The sequence below is a fragment of the Chelonoidis abingdonii genome, chromosome 22 (assembly GCF_003597395.2).
Source record: "Chelonoidis abingdonii isolate Lonesome George chromosome 22, CheloAbing_2.0, whole genome shotgun sequence".
NCBI lineage: Eukaryota > Metazoa > Chordata > Testudines > Testudinidae > Chelonoidis > Chelonoidis abingdonii.
Genome location: NC_133790.1, coordinates 13556756 through 13577481, shown reverse-complemented (window position 1 = coordinate 13577481; position 20726 = coordinate 13556756). Strand labels below are relative to the sequence as shown.

Here is a 20726-nt window from a genome sequence, read left to right as displayed (position 1 = left end):
CTCATCCTGAAGAACGAAGGGGGCTGTCACTGAAAACAACCGATATTTCCAATGTGCTCTGCACACTGGAGTTTAATGAAGGATAAAAAAATTCTGAAGGCCGTGTGAAAACCAACTCTGGTGTAACATGCCTAGCAATGTATGTGCTTAGATCATTTGATGAACGAAAGAAACTGAAAGGTGTGTTTCAGTTCAACTTAGCAACAGCATTGCCTGAGGAACTGCTTTAAAAGAAAGTAAAGAAAAAACACTCACAATTAATCAACCTCCAACAAGTGCGTAGCTAATAAAAGGTGTTTCTCTCCTCTTTTATTGTGTAATACTTTATCACAGAAACATGATATTTACATATATACAGACAGACAGCTGATCATAAAATCTTACTGAAGAATTAGTCAAAAAATCAATTTACAAAGACCAAAAGCTGTCAAGAGAGATTCTGGGTGCAAAAAGTCATTGAGTTCCAAGGGGACAGTTCCGTACTGATAAGGTTTTCAGTTCTTCAGGTTTTGATAACTTTAGACAAATGAGAACTGATCCAAAATGAGCTAAATTTGCCGGCTGTACGTTTGAGATGAGGCAGTTTTTTGAAGTGTTCCTCTTCACACCGTTTTCTTGATGGTCAATTCAACAAGTCTCAGGAGGCACTAGTTTGTATGTTTTTGGAAGCTGCAAGCATTGCTCTCACTTTGGCCATAAGATCCTGTAGGGAGAATAGAGGAAAAATAGTCAGAAGTTTCCTTAGTTTTTAATCAAGAGTTTGAAATGTATAACTCAGGGACCAGCAACCTTTCAGAAGTGGTGTGCCGAGTCTTCATTTAGTCACTCTAATTTAAGGTTTTGCGTGCTGGTAATACATTTTAACATTTTAAGAAGGTCTCTTTCTAGAAGTCTGTAATATATAACTAAACTATTGTATGTAAAGTAAATAAGGTTTTTAAAATGTTTAAGAAACTTCATTTAAAATTAAATTAAAATGCAGAGCTCTGTGCCACTGAAAATCAGCTCGCGTGCCAACGGCATGCGTGCCATAGGTTGCCTACCCCTGGTATAACTCTCTGCACTGAAGTCAGCAGTCCTACTGGTAAGTTTCCCAGAGCACTGGCCTCTTGATTTCACAAAACCACGTACTATAATTATAAACTAATATATCTGCTGGCTAGCAACTTTTAAATAGCTAAGAATTAAATCTCACTGTAAATAATCTCAACAATACGAAAGAAATGAAACAACAAATGATAGGGTAGAAAGTGTGTGAGGTGAGTAGATGAAAAGAATGGAAACAAGGAAGTGGCTATAGACAATACACACGAGAGGAAGATTTGTTTACCTGCCGTGTCCGCAGATTTGGCCAACTGAGGCTCCCGCTGGCCATGGTTCACTGTCCCAGGCCAACGGGGGCTGCAGAAAGCGGCGTGGGCCGAGGGATGTGCTGGCTGTCACTTCCTGCCGCCTCCATTGGCCTGGGGGCTTACCCTAGCGAGCTGCGTGCCAAAGGTTGCCGATCCCTGTTCTACATCATACAATTACACAAAATACCTAAAGGAGCATGCTACAATGATGGTAATACACTTCAGTAAACAATAAAGAATGTCTTAATTTATACCTGAGTTATTTTACTTTGCACTGAAGACACGATTGCTGAAGAAATCTGGCCATCTTTTTCCTGAGAAACGCCCCTAAAAATTAAAACTTAAGAATTAGAAATGTATATATTTTCTATCTGTATCTCATGCAATAATTCTGTCTTGTATGTGCATGAGCCTCCCTCATATTGCTCAATAGTTTTCATGTTTCAATGGACTATAGTCAATACAGGTCACTGGCACAGAGGTTCACTCTCACATACCTGTGGCCAATGCTATAGAACAGGGGTTCTCAAACTAGGGGTTGGGACCCCAGGGGGGGGTCACAAGGTTATTACATGGGGGGGATCACAAACTGTCAGCTTGCAACCCTGCTTTGCTTCCAGCATTTATAATGGTGTTAAATAAAATAAAAAAAAGTGTTTTTAATTTATAAGGGGGGAGGTCGTGCTCAGTGGCTTACTATGTGAAAGGGATCACCAGTACAAAAGTTTGAGAACTACTGCTACAGAGAGCTCTGAGTATCAGTGCAGGAACTGTGAACAGAATCTGCTCAATGGGGTAATTCAGTTATGAATCCTCAACAACAATTACAATCAAAAGGAGAAACTTAAAGAAATCATCCCAACAAAGTGTTATGATTTTTGGTAACATTAACCACATTTTAACTTTACGATTTAGATTACTGAGATCACTTTGGTTCAAGTTGCACTGAGATGTGTATACGGAAAAGTTGCACTATTCCTGTTGTGCCTCCCTTAAATGACTATTTCATCTCTCATGTTTTACACACGCTCTTCCCTGGGCAACTGAGTTCTCCATCATTTCCTCCCGGTTGTAATGTTTATTAGAAAATTCACCCTTTTTGAAATTTTGCCCTGACAGTCTCATAGGATTCCTCACAATCTCAGGTCTCTAGCACAGTTCTAGTACCCTCCCCCCTTCCCCCCCCGAAAACCACAGTGGCACACATCCCTAACTTCCTGGAGCTTTGCATAACTTGCATTACAACTCTCCCCGCACAAATCCAATCAAAAGGTACATTCATGGTCAAAAGCTGTCTGTATCCCCATACACCATTGTGAAAGAGTGTTACCTGGAGCGTTCTTGGCTGGATTCCCTACTCTCCACAGGAGACACACTAGTTGAATGTACAGAGTTCTTATGTGTGGACTGTTTGCCAGGTGACATGGATGGTGAATGAGACCTAGCTTTGGACTTGGTACATGATCTAGACCGTCGTTTCTTCTTCTTTTCATGGGGGCTTCTGAAAAAAGGAAGGATTTTATTAGAGGAGATTTAAAATTATATGTTGTTAACCAATTTAAACAGAAATCGTATTAGACATTTCTAGCAGATTTTCTAGCCCTCCTGGATGCCGTGCTCCTTGTGCACTGAGTATACACTGTAACCATCATACACCATGGGTGGTTATATTCCTGTGACAGTAGGAAGGAAAAATTCCCAGGAATCCTCATACTTCACCTATACATTATGATCCCCAGACTCCAACCCAGTCCTGAGCATTAAGAGTACTTGCTCCTCAGCCCTCACTTGACCTTCACAGAAACACAAGCATTAACATACTGATCAGGAATTGGATGTTTCAGAGCAAGGTGCAAGAAAATCTTGTAATGGACAATTATAGAAACCTGGTTATAGGGAAAGTTTGATCCTAACTCCCTAATGACCTGGAATATGAGTGTTCACAGTCTTTATTTTTCAATCCATTCTGATAGAACTATAAACAGTTTCGTCAAAAAGGCAAACTGATACCGTACATTTTCCTCTAAGCCAAAAAATCGGTTTCTATGACCAAACCTACTGCATGACAAACTTCAGTCTGAAACAAAATTACATTTGAGTTACTATATCTCTCAAATAGTCCTACCCAAAGCAATATGCTTCGGATTGCTTTGAGTAGACAATATGACTGTTAGCTATAACTGACAATCACTACTAAAAAAACAGAAAAAGATTTATGGGTACATAAAATTATTTTTATTGTTGACAAAAGAAGGGAACAACACAAATATTCTAAAACTATATCCAGCACTGAACTCTAGTGTTGAATTCTACAGGTAACCCTGGAGACTGAGTAATCTAGACCTTTATAGTGGCTATGAATTTACAGACTAACATCCCAGTTGTGTAATTAAGATTACTGAATCAACCTCCATGCAACAATTCATTGGGTTTCTGTCCCCCTACTCTACTACTTTACTTTCTCTCTATTTTTAAAAGCTTAACAGAAAACAAAACTATTAATGTCCACTAAGGAATCCAAAAAGTTCTGCTATAACTTTTACAGTCTACTCATTGGAAGTAGATTACAAGTTGCTTGATGCCTTCTACTGTGCCTTAACATTTCAAGCCACATTCTAAATGTCCATTATTAGTTCACTCCAATTTCCACGGAATTTTTTGCCCCTGAATAGCCCAATTAATGTACTTTTACTAGCCTAAAAGAGTATCTTTAATCAGAAAATTATAATAATGTATGGAATGAAGTTCTTGAAAATTTATGATTGCATAAAAAAACCTAACACAGCTCTGGAAGATGAGAAAAGAAAAAACAGCAAAGAATCCTAGGGCACCTTATAGACTAACAGACGTTTTGGAGCATGAGCTTTTGTGGGTGAATACCCACATCTGACGAAGTGGGTATTCACCCATGAAAGCTCATGCTCCAAAACGTCTGTTAGTCTATAAGGTGCCACAGGATTCTTTGCTGCTTTTACAGATCCAGACTAACACGGCTACCCCTCTGATAAAAGAAAAAATTGTCTCACATTTCTGTGCTTGGTAGTTTTCAGGATGAATGGAGGTAAAGTTGCAAAAGTAGAGTCTTTAAAGCACTATATATACACCTCATATTGTTCTCTACATCTTATTCTTTTGGGTAACATTTCCAGTGAGCTAACATTAGCAACCAAAGGTAATGTTCAGGGCAGTCAGTGGGATAATTATTACGTTTTAGATAAATACTACGCACAGTCCAAAGGTAATTAATGCATTCTATAAAATGAATAACTGATAACATTAAACAATAACTTGCTTAGGGAATAAAACATCAATTTTGTTGAAACAATATAACATGAACGATGGCAAACAAGTACTGTACATCTTTGATACTTAAGACTTAATCCAGGAAGAGACTTCACTTTTGAAATATCAGTTAATATTTGGAACTTAAACACAATCTTATAATTACAAAACTGTTACACTTTTACTTGCATTTAAAATAGAAAACACTATTTGTGACAAAAAACAAATACATTAACAACTTATACTTATCAAGTGATACTGAACATCAGACAGGTTCACTGACCTATTTAAGCTCCTCATTACCATAAGGAGCAAAGCCATGGGACTCAGCCATCTCTTGACTGGTAAGCTCTGTATTTTAATTGCTGAGTTTCTTAAGCAGCAAGCCATAATTTTGTGCTGTGAACATATTTCACAGAGCACAAGTTTTTAATAGTGCTTTTTTAAAAGTAAAAATATGTTTCTCTGCAAGCTTTTTTATTTTTTAAGTTTTTATTCTAACAACATGTAATGACACTCTAATAGTAAAATATCAAACAATATCATATTAATCACATCTCAGTTTTCCATGGCTTATTTCTCAACAGCCCATACCATAAACAGGAGGTACTTATAAAAAGTGTCCCAAATATATATATATCTGGAGTGGAAGTACCATACACATTCTTAAACTAAGGCCATTTCTTGTCACTTTTTGATTTGAACATATACATTTTTCAGCAGTCTCATTGTAGGTTGATTATTACAGACAATTTAGAAATAAAGGAAGAGGACCTACACTGGAAAAAGCAATCACGTGATCTCTAGAAATATGTCTCACTATACTTAATGAACAGGAGGTCGCTAATTCATTGAGGTTGACAGAAGGAAAGGTGGCTTCCAGGTCCTTGCAAGTAGTATGTTTTCCATTCATAAAAATCCAACAGCCCAGCATCACTCATGATTTTTTTTGCCTAGAAATCTTTCACTGAACTCTAGTAATATGACTGGCAAGCTCTCAGAACTGGCTGCATGCATATTTGTCTAATACTGTTTCCCCATTTTTTTTAAAATTTTTGGCATTTACTGCCAGTTTTTATTATGCATTGTTCAGTGAACCATATCCACAAGATCTTAGTTTCAGCTTTGTGCTGGAGATGTGCTAGATATGGTTTCTATCCATATTAAGAGTATAATGCTATTTAAAATTATTTTAAAGGGTAAAAACAGATTTCCTTCTTGAATCATGAAGCTCTTCAAAGCAAGCAGTCACAATTTATCACCCCAGTAGAATCCTCTATTCATTTAAACTACTGAATGGTCAGCAAATCATGCCACTAAATACTGAACTTAAGTGGATGCACACTTAGTGCATGACTTGGGGGAAAGGAATCATTTTCCCTGACATTCTGGTTTTTCACGGAAGGGAGAATCTTAGACTTATGAATGTTGAGTCTTCTGATCTACTTGACCCAATCAACCAGGAGTACGCAACAGGGTCTTCTGTTACTATGAGGCAATAAATATGAAAAACTAATTAACCAGATGAAGTAAACTGGCGAGGTTTCCTTTAAACCAGTGGTTCTCAACCATTTTCTTTTTGAGCCCCTTTCCAACATGTTATAGTAACTCCAAGGCCCAGAGGAGAGGGGGTGTTGAGGGCACCTCGGGACTTTAGCTCTGTGGGGTGCCGGAGCTTTGGCCAGGCCCCATAGGCATAGTTTGACTTTTATTTTGCTGGGGCAAGGCCCGGTGGGGCTTGGGCCAGCTCTGCATGGCAGAGCCAGGGGAGAGTGTGCCACCTCCACCCTGACTCACCTTAGCAGGCCACCCAGGCTGTCTGAGTTACGTTGTGGTGCAACCAAAAATAACTTAAAGGGGAGGGTGTGCTGAGCTCAAAAAGTTTGAAAACTGCTCAGGGGGCAGGCTAGGTGCAGCTAGGAACTGTATGCAGGCGGGGGGTAGCTCAGGGTACATGGAGAGGGTAGGTAGGGGCTGTGTGCAGGCAGGGGCATTCTGTGGTTCCTGCTCCCACGGGCTCTGCTGATCCCAGAGCCAGGTCCCCCACTGGCTACATGAGCAGTCAAAGGGGGCTAGGAATTGAGGAGCAGCTGGGGCTTTGGACACCTGCAGTAGGAGACGGGGGTGTGCTGCAGCTGTCTGCCCAGTGGTACCAGCAAGAGCAGCAGCTGCCCTGCATTGCCCGGCTTCAGCTTCCTGCTTCCAAGCTGGCCAGGAGGCAGGGAAGAGGAGGAAGTGGGGTGTGCGTCTGTGCCCCTGGGACTGCCCTACTTTGGTTAAGGCACTGCAGTTTGGGGGGCAATGTACCTGGTGTCCTGTCCAACTTAACCCATGGGCTCAGGGCTTCTCCTCATGGATCCATAGGGGCCTGTGGACCCCTGGTTGAGAATCGCTCCTCTAAACTGTGCGATCACCCCCTGTATTAATAAACTGCAGGAGTATGCAACTTGGATCCTACTATGTTTTTAACTTTTGCTGTCAGGAAGCGAGTAAAAGGACATATAAAATTCCTCAACTTGGATGCACCGCTGCTATGCAATAGGATACATAATAGGGATTATTCTCATTTTTTTAAAAAGACAAGTGGAGACCAAGTACTTTTTTAATCAAACATGTTTTCATTGTTGTCCAATTTGCTCCTTTCCTACCCCCAAACAGATAAGCAATCTGAATTTGGGACTGAGTAGGATTCAGAGACGGACATAAGAAACTGTGACATTCACACTTTAGGTGCAGTTACCCCAAAGAGTGCATCTAATTTAGCTTTGTGAGTGCATGTGCACGTGTGCTCCCAAACTGAGGAGTGCACACATTGCAGAAATATTTGCACATCTAAATTGACGGTGCAAGAGTGCATGCCCATCAACCCTTAAAAACTTTGCAAACCTGTACTGTTCTACGGAGCTCACTGACCTGAAATGATATTTTACCTATGTAATCTCCTCATCACAGACTAAAACAAGATAAAGCTTTTCATTTCACAAAGTCCGCATCTGTGTTGAGCATGTAAAGGCAATGGAAAAAGTGATTCATGGTTTATGAAAGAACACAGCAGTAATATTAAATTTTTACTGTGTTTTGGGCTGCTAAAATAAGTGATCATTTTTTCAGTATGCTTAGACTTTATATTGATTGAATAACCATAGTAATGTAATCAAAATATATTTACCCTTAGTAAAATATGCATTTTAGCACAAAAATGAAGATTCAGAAGAAATCAAATTTTACAACAGGTGTTTTAAATGTAATGTTTATCTCACAATGCTTTCAGAATATACCTGTTTAAAAATTTAAGACGATGATAGGTATGTAATTACTTTAATTTATAGAAAGATATTGAAAAATACTTTTATTAATAAATATTCACCATAAAAGCAGCACATGACTAGAGAAGTGAAGTGTACAAAAAGTGAAACAGTAAAAAAAAAGCCCCAGGTAAACAATGTTTTTTTTGGTTTTGGAAATTTTTTGGGTCTAATGTCCCTAAAGTAACACAAACTGCAGTTTCTCCTCTTCAGAGCACAGGCTGCATAAAGCATCTCTGACAAAAGTAGGTAACTGAGCATTTATTTTTCTCATCTTGAAAACAGAAATTCCACATTTCCAGTACATAGGCAGCTGCAGTATACATGGTAGAAAGAAACCAGAACTCCTACAGGAAAAAACACTGACCGTTTTACATGTAGGATGAGTTCCACTTGTATATTCAAAATATATTTTATTCTAAAACGTAAAGTGTGCTAAAGTGTGTTGTTCCCCCTCCCCATCAGCTAGCTTTAGATCCAATCATGACTATGCAATTTTCACTCAACTAAAATGCCAATATGACATGGCATTTTGGCACGCTCCGTTTGTGCAACTAAAGCCAAAGAATCTTACCCAAGGGGTAAGGAGTGTAGCCAGCCCCTGGGAATTCCAAGTACAAATCTGAACGGTTTCCAGTATTAGCAGGAAGGAAAGCACAGCAAAGATGTTTCAGACTGCGAAAGGGTTAGAATACTCCAACTACAGTGCACCAAGCAACAAACATGAACTGTAAAATAACCTGTCACTGTACTAGATACATCCAAAACATGTACACGCTCATCACTTTATGCTGTAGACCTGTACACACATTCTATACATGAGGGACCAGCGTTTCTACTTGCAAACTGTTTTTTCGCAGGTTGGCTTGTTAATCATTATATAACTCATGGCTGAAACAAAGCCTCAGCTCACAAAAGAAACAAGCTTTACATAAACAGTACACACAAAGCAACCCACAATATTTAAAACCCCAAATGGGGCATTCATCATGACTGGTGCACATACCTCGAACGTGTGCATTTCCTACTCATTCCAGGACTGTTACTAATGCGATAAGCTGTTGGGACAGCCCTTTCCTCTCTTCGCCTTTCAGGTGAGTGGACCCTTCTCCGAGGAGATCTCGATCGTGATCTGAACAGGAAGGAAAAAAGTTTTATTTGTTGTTGTTGTTAATGCCATAATTTGTTGTATTATTTTTATTTCACTGGATTATGTTGTCATCGAACCCAACTATGGTGCCTTTCAAATGCTTATGTGATTTCATATCAACATGGGATATTCCTAGTCTCTCAGGCTTGCCAGCGTCATGAGGGTTTCTCACCATCAAAATATTTTATTTATTTATTTATATTAATATGTATGAGAATGAATGACTTGCTCTTCACTCTCAACAGGGGAAGAGGTGCCACATGAACCACTCTCAACTCATATTAGCATTGGGCTGTCAGAGTGCAGTTAATCAGCTACCTCTCGTGGGAGACAGAGTTTGCTAACTGTTATACTTAAGTCCATTTTGGTTTAAAGCCTAGAATCTTAAGTTAGACTTGACTTTGTCTTTCCAAATTAGCAGCATGCTCTAGTGTTACTGCATTATGCAAGTAAATTGAAAACAGTGAAGAGACTGAGTTAAAAAGATCATTTTGTTTTGAAATTTGTAAAATCTGAATATTGACAAGTCAAAGAAACTCTGTTCCTTATTCTGCAGGAAAATCCTGATTACTCAATACTTTCTACCTATGCAACTGACTAACAACTCCTGACCAATACTGTTTAGCATTAGCACTTCAGCTTGAAATGTCTGGCCTACAGAGAGAAACAGAGTGTGCCCAGTCATGATCAGAGATCAACGTAAGAGCGCATGCTTATCTCAAAGATTTAACACTAAGTGTTTGTAAAAGTAACACCTGAGCATTTTCCAATAGAGAATACATACAACAGGAAAAAAGCAAAAATCTTTCCTTTACTTGAAAAATATCTTAGTAGTAGTTAGCTCTGTTCCCAATAAGATATGTAGATCTAATCATTTTGCTTAGGGATTTTGAACTTTTACTCCACTCTCCTTTATACAAGATACTTTACCCCATGTGCCTCAAGCATTCATTTTCTTCAGAAAACCTAATTTTGCAATGACTAAGAGACAAGCCATTTGTAAATCATAGATCCTATTACAGTCAAACAGACCTACTGAAAGGAAAAATCACAACAGCAGTTAAGTACCATATTGCTATTTAACTGCTTTTCAATTTAGAAATCTGACCTTTACCAGGCCTTTCAGAAGGATTAAAGGAAAAAACAGATTATAAAGTTTGAGGTCAGTCAGACACCTTGACGTTTTACCAGGATTTCCCTCTAAAGAGCTCCAGCAGTCAAATCTTTTCGTTGTCGAAGCTGCCTGATAATTTTCTCGCTCTGTTGCTGCTGCCATTGATGAGTTGCTCAGACTCGGCTCCATGCTCAGTGTCCCTGTGGATGCTGTGAGTCTGTGATATGGAGGCACACACTTCACATTGAGAATAAATGTTCTAGTTTTGGTATTAACTAGAATCCTGAAAAGACTTAATCCCTTAACCAAAGCTGAACTTTAGTGATAGCATGCTTATATGGACCAGCCTACAAAAGTCCAAACAATCAGAGAAAAATGCATTAGCTTAAAATATTTATGAATTGGGTATGATTGTTTTGGTTCTATAACATTTTTCCAATCATTTCAACCTGAAGAGATTTAGCCACTAGCCTTTAATGATTAAAAAATGGCTTAACTTTTTCACTGGAATACATGGAATTATTATTTTAACTAGACTTCATGAGAAATTCATAAGGCATTGTACTCCTTTAAATAAAGTAAGTTAATACCAGTAATATTGTTTAATAGGCTCTCACAGAAATTCATTATTCTATAAAGTTGTCAGGTCACATTACATCTGAAGAAAGTGGAAGTATTTGAATAGATATTGCCTCCAAGATGAATGGATGGATTTTGGAGCAACAGGAACCACCCATTTTACAAATTAGGTGAGGAATTGCTATTCTGAGGTAAATTTTAGTTGAATTTTTGAAACTGGGCCAATGAAAAACATAGCACAACATTTACCTATTCCATCCAGCTTGGTTTACAAACCCTTTAATGATGCACCCTGCTCCTAATTACTACCCATGGTTCATTAACTGGATAAACAAAGTAGGTGGTTTAGCAGTAAGCTATTACTAAAATATACCAGGAAAGTTATTAACATCAAAATGGAAGTTTAGAGCTTCCAGCTCTACTCACAAGTTCAAAATGCAGACTTACAGTTTATCTGCGAAATCATTAAATCATTCACTGTGTAATGAGTTGCTTTGCAGCCCCTTTTCCCTCCCTGCTTCCCACTCATGCCCCATGCATTATCCTAGATTTTGTGCTATGACGATCTATTTCATACAAAATAAGAAGATTTATACTTATTAATATGGTCATTATTTACATTTACTGGTCACCAACTGTGAAATTTGAAACTTCTCAGCTAGAACATCATGTGTAAAACTTCAGTGATTGACATTCTATGCTACTAAATCAGAGCACCACTATTAGATACAATTTACATCAAATTTGTTATGGTGCTTTGAAGTTTATTAGGAAAAAGGGGCACTGATGGAGTGATGACCATAGCTAAAGAAGAGGGTCTCAAAACTGGCTTGTTTTCCAAAACAGTTCTAACAAATTCACCCACATCTTTTTGTATTAGACTTTAGTTACTAATTTGTGAACTTGAGGCAATATCTTTATGGAGCTAAAATATCCACAGGAAGCAGTGCTGCAACACACTATGGGGCTATTGTGCATGTTTTACTGCTTTCTAAAACTCTAGATGCATCTTCTTGGTCTGCAGTCAAATCCTTGGTCTATCGAGAGCCTTAGGAACTAGTTTCGGGATACACATTTAGGAACAGTAATGGAAGGAATACATATGTATGTAGAGGAGTAATTGTTAACATGAAAAGGACTGCAATAAAATTGATACAGCTGGGTTCCTCGCATATCTAGTTTTTACCTTGTCTAGGAGAATTGCTTTGATCAAAGTTTAAGCAATATATAGTTAAATATCTTACATCACCCTGAATCAGTGATGTTATTTGAACAGGAAGTGAATTCTGCAACTTCAACTGTAAGGTACAAGATTAAATTAAGTAAACTCTTTAAAAATTAAGCTATATTAACATCAATGATGCATCACATATATTTACTAAGCTGTGACTCTAGTATGTTAACAGCATAAGAACAAATAAAAATATATTGCATGCTTAGTCTCCTTTATACCAAATAGCAGTTTGCCACTGCAATTTGCTACACTTCTAAAAATAAAATATTACACATAAGGATTTTTTAAATGTTATGTAAAAGCCTCTAAAATCACTTGCTTGAGACACACATTTGGCTTATCGCTCATACAAAAAAAAAAAAGGCAAAACAAAAATTAAATATGCTCTAAAAAGTTAAACAAACTTATATTTTAGCTTCACTTCCCTCAGCTCATCTCCTATTAACTTGCCCCAACAAATTAACTACAATTCTTATGCTTTACCAAATTATCCCTGGAGAACGTTATGCCCAATGTATTTTTACAACTACATAAGCAATAGCAACATGGAGCCTGTAATTCACATATCATGGTAAATGGAAAGTCAAATTAACACCTATACACAAATTCTTTAACATTTGAAAAGCTCTAAACCAAAACAAAGTTTTCCAAATGAAGCAGAACGTGTGCCAATAGGTCATTATTTGTTTTTACATTTCACAATGTAGAGTTCATTAATGTTCAATTAAAACATACCCTAATCAGAAATTTTGGAAAAAGTACAGCTCCTCTTTTGGCTGTCACAATTAATTTAAATTACTAATAATTTAAACAGCTTCAGGACCAAGACACAAATCACTACTTTGTAGATACATCAAGTTTAATGTGCTAGTCTGTCAGAAAGCCATGAAATTTGGTAATCCTGAAAAGATATCCGTATTCTGGAGTGCTTTGTTGAACAGGACCATTAGTTAAACTTAAAAAGAAAAAGTTCAATAGGAAGTCTGTCTCTCCATAGTTACTATCATTCTAATCTGCTCCAAGTGAAAAGTAATCACTAACAACTGCTCTGTTAAGGTCCAAAGGTTAGGATCTGCTGCACAGCACAAAAGAAGGTTACAAAAGCATAACACATCTGTTTAAAATAGTTTTAAAGGTTGACACAGACAAATAAAGTAACTGAGGGTACGTCTACACTATGGACCTTACAGTGGCATAACTGTACTGCTGCAGCTGTGCCACTGTAAGGTCTCCTGTGTAGCGGATCTATGCTGGTGGGAGAGAGCTCTCCCAACAGCACAATTAAACCACCCCCAAAGAGAAGCGGTAGGTAAGTTGGTGGGAGAGCATCCCCCACTGATATAGTGCTGTCCACACCAGTGTTTTTGTGGGTGAAACTTATGGTGGTCGGGATGTGTGTTCTTCACACCTCTGACCAACAAAAGTTTTGCTGACAAAAGTGCTAGTGCAGACAAAGTCTAAGGCTGTTAGAATTTATGTAATTTAATAACAGTGTCCAGGCATTATAGGATAGCCCTTTATCCCAGGTCACTGAGTGGGGCTGCTCATCACAGATCAATCTTTACAAATAGTTTAGAGTAATGTAATACAAGTGGGAAACAATATACTTCTAATTAGTCTCTACATCTAAACAAAAAGTGTGGTATGGTAGGAAGTCCTAACACTGGGTCTTGTGGGAATCTAAAGACTGAGCAACATACTTATTGCAATGTCTGACTTTAGGCATACAAAACAAGACAGACGTATGAAGAGCCACATTTTGTATGCAACGACAATGCAATGCTTTAACAGCACTATTGAAAAGATTTGACTTACCTACCCATTCAATTGCAAAGGTGTTAAACTTGCTTTAGTATTAAGTGATAGACTGAGTTTTTTCAATTTAGAATTTTTTCATTTTACATTGGTATTAAAGCTCATCTTTGACATTTTGACACTGGAACGTCTCCATAAACTTATGCTGAAACCATTTTGTAATATTGTCCATTTTAATATTGTAACTTTCAGCTAAATTGTTTTATCAGTGTGGTCATGTCATCATCATCTTCACAGCCTTGCATTGATAATAATTTGACATTGTTCTGATATGGTAAAATTGTAGCTACAGGCATTCCAACACAACACAAAACCCTGGGTTTTAACCCAGATTTCTGGGGACTGATGAATATCAGGGCAATTTGATAGGTCTGGATTGGACTGCCATTTCTAACTGGTTATTTGAGGTTTGCTGTTCTGTGGAGCTGTTATTTTTGTCAGTGTACTTTTACAGTTACGTCCAAGGTACAAAGACCCCAAGTAGGCACTTCCCTCTTTTTGATGTATATCTAAATCACTCTCTTCCCAATGTATTGGGATCACAGAACTTATTAACACACACAATGATGGTTATACTTTTGTTTCAACACTGCAGTGTCATGCATGCAAAGCCTATCAAGATATTGTTACGGGAGCTATTTTTAAAAAAAAAGATTTTATGAAGGTGACAAGTACCAAGCATATTCAACAAGATTTATAAAATTTTAGTGCCAGTTGGTTCTAAACTTAAAAAACTAAAACAAAGCAGCATTGCCTACTTAAAGGATTCTTGTCTTTCAATTAATCGTTTTCTGTCTAGAACTTGGCAAAGAAAGAAAAAGACACTGTATCCAGAAGTTTCTTGTGTGTGTTTTTTTTTAAAAGAATATCCTACTAAATACTCTGCAAAGGTAAATGAATTCCTCTCTGTAAGTGAGCAAGCCTGGAAAACACCCTGATGCTTACATTGGCCTGAAAGTGACAAGGAAAGCAAGCCAAGGCCTGTTCAGAGTTGCATGAGGAAAGCTGAAGTTATATACATTCATATGTGCATCTACATAGGTACATAACAAACATGTAAAACCCTACTACCAACATTACAAAATACATATGAGACAGCAAAACACTGTTTTGAGACCCCTTCACTCGAGATCAGATTCTTCTATGTTCGCTGGGGCTGCATCTGCACCCTCAGTCCCAAAGGTATAAAGGATGAAGTGGGGCCATGGTTCCTTTGCCAATACTAATCCTACAGGAGTACCCCTCCACATTAGCAGGGAAGGAGAGAGAGCCAGGGGACCAGTATGGTCAACACATCTCGAAGAATCAGTTACTGTAGGATAAGTAAGTGTTCTTTTTTCTTCAAGTGATTGTCTACACAAATTCCACCGTTGATGACTAACAAGCAGTTGTCTATTTGCTTGGCAGTGGGTATGTGGAGTCCAGCCTAAAGGCCAGTGCACGACAGATCTACTGAAACTGGCAACCAGTTAGGAGTCCTGTACTAGGGAATGAGTAGTAACTGTGTGGATCAAGTTCCATTCTTCTGCTCTATACACCTCAGGTATGGGTATGTTATGCAAAAAGGCACCTAAGGCTGAACCCTTGTGGAATGAGCTCTAATATGGCTGGGGGCTCTTTCCTGTTAACTTGTAGTAAGTTCTTATACAGTTTGAGACCCACTAGGATAACCACTGAGGACATAGGTTGCCCTTAGCCTGTCAGTAAATGCAACTCAAAGTTTAAGGGTGTTCCTAAATTTCTTAATGCTGTCACTATATCAAGCTTCACACAGGGTAGGGAGAGAATTAGGAAAGAACAACAGAACAAGAAAGAACTCATTTACATGAAATTCCAAGACCACCTTGGGTAGAAACTTAGGGTAAGGTCTAAGAATAACCCTCTCTTTGTGAAATATATATGGAGAACCTGGCATAGGAGCCTGATTCTCCCTAACCGTCCTAGCTTTGCTTCCTTACCCTGGCTCCAATTGAGAGGGTAGGGAGGGCGTGCACAACCCATCAGCCTTGGGTTCCAAGGATGAGGGGCTCTTGAACTGAGGGAAAGATGCATAAGCCACATCAGGAATTTTGTCACTAATGTGGGAAGATACAGTGTGGCCATGAATAGGGCGATGATACTGCCAGATGGATTCTTATTAACAGATGGAGTCCAGATTGCTTCAGGGCAATAGTCCAAAACTGACAGTGGCGTTGTGAAGGCAGAAAGCTGGTGCTGAGATGTCCAAATAGAAAACCTTCTCCATTTAGCTCTGCAAATAAGTTTAGCTGAAGGTTTCCTGCTCTGGAGCACAACGTTCTGAACTGCAGCAAAACAGTTTTGATTTATAAGTCAGGTCCTACCAAATTCACTGTCAATTTTTGCTAATTTCACAGTCACAGCATTTTTAAAATTTTGAATTACACAGTTCAGACATTTAAATCTTAAATTTTACAGTGTTGTAACAAAACGTGTGTATTTTAAAACGGTAAAATATAAACCCGAAAATGGGGTTCTAAGGCTAGCCTTACACTGTCTTCAGAGCTGGGCGGACAGAGAGCAGCTGCTGGCCGGGTGCCCAGCTCTAAATGCACCGCTGCTGCCAGCAGCAGCACAGAAGTATGGGTGGCAATACCATGACTCTCCTCTACAATAGTCTTCTGTCCCTCTTTTCGGATCGGGACTCCCAGTTTGAGAAACACTGTGTACCTTTGTTTACTTTTTTGCCATTGTATAGAATAAAAGTACACAAAAGACCAGATTTCATGGTCCATGACATTTTTCACAGCTGTGACTATGGTAGGGTCCTATTTATGGGATTGATTCAACCAGCATCCAGGCTGTCTCATGCCTGTATGCTGGGTGCGGGTGCAGGAGCTAACCGTTGTTCTGGGAGACCTGAATAGAACAGATAAGATGGTTGTGCTGACAGTCACCAAATCTGAATATGAAGAATTGCCTGGTCCATGCGGAGGCTACTATGATTACGCATCTTGCATTCTGCCTCCATTTCTTCACAGAACTTGGTATCATGGGGTTTGGTGAAAGGCATATTAATCTCAGGGATCAAGAAATGAAGAAGCCATCTGACAGGGAATTTGGGACTTGGGCCTCCTCTGAAGCAGAAATTCTGACACTTGTTCTCATTTGTTGCAAATAGATCTACTACTTGCAAAAGACACTGTGCAGAACTGAGTCTTTGATAGACTATTTGTAGTTCTTGGAAAAGTCCCCTGCTAGAGGGGACTGGTCTGCTAGAAACTGGTCTGCTAGAGCATTCTGAAGACCCAGAAGGTACAGAGCTACTGGCAAGATCTGGTGCAGAATGCACCACTCCAAAAGGCATACAGCATCTTGGCATGGTAGGGATGATCATGTTGCAGCTTGCGTGTTGATACAGTGCATTGCTGCAGAGCTGTCTACCAGCACTTTGAAGGCAGGATCTCACTGATCTGGAGTCTAACAATGCTTCTGTTAGTGCTATGGTGTCAGAGAGAATTTCTCCCTGTTTATACAGGGAGACCTAACAAGGTGAAAATTTTCAGGTCTGTCTGTATTGATCAATTACCTATAGAGATCTTTCCTGAATTAGACAGTCATCTAGGTAAGAGTATTGCTGGATTCCCTGTCTCTTTGGATTACTTGCCACTACCAAATGGCACGTGATAAAAACTTGGCAAGGTAAAGGGGATGAAGGGCCGAACTCTATTGGCTGTAGGATGTTCCTAGAAGGAATCTGTTACTTCCTGTGAGCTGGATAATAGTGATATGGAAACTAGGTGCCTTGGTGACTGAGAGCTGCGGGAATCAGTCTGTAGATCTAATGAAAGAATTTATAAAAGTCAGAAGTAAGTCACCATTCTAAATTTGAAAATTGCAGATGAAGGTGTGGACATGTCGAAGATTGAGGATGAGCCTTCACAAGAGAAGGCTTTGAGAGTAAGAGGTAGTGGGAATAAAAGCCATTGCCCCTGGTAAGCAGATGAATCAGACTCCCAGAGGCCTTTATAGATGAACCAAAGTCCCATAATGCTTTGCATCTAAATCTTAAGTGTGTTTCATCTCATTGCTCTTACCTGTTGACACTCAGAAAATGTGTCCAGATGTCCAGAAAATCAAGAAAGGGAATACTTGTTACAGATCCCTTCTGTGATCAATGTCTTTAGCTTATCTATTATGTAAATTAAGAGGCCATGAAGGGAACTCCATGGCTCAATAGGGCATGAGAATGAAATTCTGTCTCTTTCATAGACATGCATGGTATATACCAGGGTAAACTTCTGAACAGTAGCTGGAATAGACCAGGCAGCAGCACTGCTTCCCCAGATCAGTAATGTATTTGCTTTTCTTTATCATGCTGATTAATCTTTGACTAATAATCTTTGATTAATACGCTGATTGGGCCTGGATTATCGGACATCTCATCAGTAATCTAAATTGAACCCTAACACATTGAACTCCAAGGGCATCCTTCTACACTGCTCACAGTTGTAAGAGGCAGTTTACATCTTGCTTCTTGTGGGGGTGGTGGGAAAGGTAAGGGGAGTTTCTTGTGAGAGAGGGTCCCTGGGAGTGTGTGTATTGGAAGGGACTGAAACTGGATGGGATGCCCTTTATTTACAATGTTAAGGACCCTCCAGTCTGAGGTAATCACAGCACAGATTCTTGAAAATAAGATAGGCAGCTACTGGGGCGGGAGGAGGAGAGCTGGGAGAGTGGGGTTAAAAAAATAAAACAGATCCCGTGGTGGTCCAAGCAGGCTCCTGACAATAGCATTGATTCTTCTGCTTATTTGAAGCCCCAGATTGTGGAACAGTTGAGGAGCGAGCAGAGGGCTGCCCTCCACTTTCATTTCTGCCTCTTTCTTGGAGGCTGTGAGGATCCTAGTGATAATCATGTCAAAGAACAATGCCTGAAGTATGGTTTGTCTTGGCTGCTTTCTTTTTGGAGCTGAGACAGAATCCCAAGGAGCACAAAGCTGCCCTGAAATCTTTCAGAATATGGAGTGATGCATTAGTGCCACTGTTAAGAGATTGTTGCCCTCAAATGAAGAGGTCCTTGACTGTTGTCTAGACCCCCTGGCAGGTCCCAGATAACTTGAGCCCTGACAATCTTTTCACAGCAGCTGCAGTGGCCTTTGTTCAGATGAGTGACAGATACAACCAGCACAGTCTGCAGAGATGTTCTGGCAGTTAGGTGGCCCTCAGTCATAACAGATTTTAGTTGGTGCTCACTGGGTAATTTATGCACTACACTGGATAGTTTGTACCAATTCAAAAATAGACATTTTGAGGGTATCACATGGCAGTCTGCTATCCTCCTTTGTAGGTTCACAGACAAATATACCCTTTGACCAAAAAATCCTAGCTTTTGGGGGTCTGCCTCACAAGCTGTAGACTCGTTCTTTTATCCTCTCCTCTAAGCTTCTACCTCCAGAGAGCCAGATATAGGATATTTGGTAAAAGTATTCAAACCCCTTAGCAGGAATCCAGCATATTCTTTCTGCTTTTTTGGAGGTATCAGCTTCCATCTCTGCTGTGGGCCAAACTGATCTGGTGAGTTCCAACAGACTCGGAATGGCACAGCCAATCTCTCTGGAGTTGCACATCAGAGAACAAAGCATTTATGCTCCTTCTCTTGTATAATCTCCAAAGAGATATTGAAGATGTCAGCCGTACTTTTTATGAAGTCCTAGATACCTCTGAATTCATTTGTCAAGAGCAATGAAAATGGGTTCCCTGCTTCATCTGCAAAGGAAGACACTGGAACCAGAATTTGATGATTCTGCTTGGGAGATTGCTGTTCTTTGCCACTCTCCTCCTGACTCTGCAGCAGCCATGGATGGAGTTGCCTATGGAGCTTACATTTGCTTCTTCAGTGAAATGACCTGTCTTTAAATACAGTGGAAGACACTAGCTTTCTATAGTAACCCTTCTATAGTAGGGTTCAACGCCCCAGAAAGCAGGGGGATAGTGGCACAGTGAGGGATGCTAAGTGGAGTGCTCTTCCTAGCTCCCCATACTGACTGTTTTCTGGATTCTCTCCCTGATTATTGTTGAGCTACTTGGGAGAAGACAGACAGGTAAGGGATACTTCCTTGCTATGTTCACGGAAGGGGAAGGAGCATATCTCCTCTAAGGAAGGGGCAGCCCTGTCAGGAGTGCCCTGCCTATGAACCAGAGGGTTAGAATACAGAACACTTCCCGGGCCAGGTGCAGAAGCTCTACGGTAGGCAGGTTTATAATAACCTCCCCAAATCTCTCTGAAACTCCAGAACTGAGCCGACCAACACATCACTTGGCAACTTATATTGCTTCAGTGCCAAAGAAGTTGATACTAATGTCTCAGGTCCCAAAAAGAGAGTCTGTACTGATGTAATGGGTACAGTCATCAGCAAGAATGTGGTAGTCAACGAGGACATGCTGGGTACTGAAGCCTGTGCTGAGGGGCCAGTACTGCAGGCAGTGCAGTCCTTAGATTTAAACAGTATCACATGAGCTGCCACAGATTTCAGTACTGACCTATTGGCAAAGGTATTCTCTTACTTATGACTCCTGACTGAGCCTGGGGCCAAGTCATGACGACTCATGTGCCTCCTGCTAGGTGCTGAGAAAGGTAACCTGTACCTTGCCTCATCACTTGCCTCTACCAGATGTCATTGCTGATGTAGTGGGGGGATGAATAAGGGCTAAGACAGGAAGTGGCCTGGGAGTTCAGAATGGAGTCATGGCTCACCAGGACACTGACCAATCCACAGATTGAGGCCTCTCCCAAGATTTCTCAGTTTGAGAACATCTGCACTGACTTCTCCACAAGGAGAAGTTTCATTCTCATGTCCCTCACTCTCTGGATACACCTCGAGAAGAAATGATATATGGAACAATGTTGCAGAAAGTGTCCTTCCCCAAGGCACATT

General features: G+C 39.7%; 1 protein-coding gene across 12 annotated transcripts in view; it reads right to left on the bottom strand.

Moving 5' to 3' along the window:
- Nucleotides 1-280: 280 nt before the first annotated feature.
- The window catches only part of SFSWAP (splicing factor SWAP), a 91150-nt gene continuing 70704 nt past the window's right edge, over nt 281-20726 (bottom strand). For 7 of the 12 annotated variants that reach the window (XM_032805975.2, XM_032805973.2, XM_032805972.2 and 4 more), the window contains 5 exons: nt 10265-10420; nt 8946-9071; nt 2683-2853; nt 1607-1679; nt 281-703 (listed from right to left, as the gene is read on the bottom strand). In XM_032805975.2, the coding sequence (XP_032661866.1) occupies nt 638-703; nt 1607-1679; nt 2683-2853; nt 8946-9071; nt 10265-10420 (592 nt within the window). In that variant the 3' untranslated portion in view covers nt 281-637. The remainder of the gene's footprint in view (nt 704-1606; nt 1680-2682; nt 2854-8945; nt 9072-10264; nt 10421-20726) is intronic. The other 5 variants (XM_032805979.2, XM_032805976.2, XM_032805977.2 and 2 more) reach the window with 2 other exon arrangements.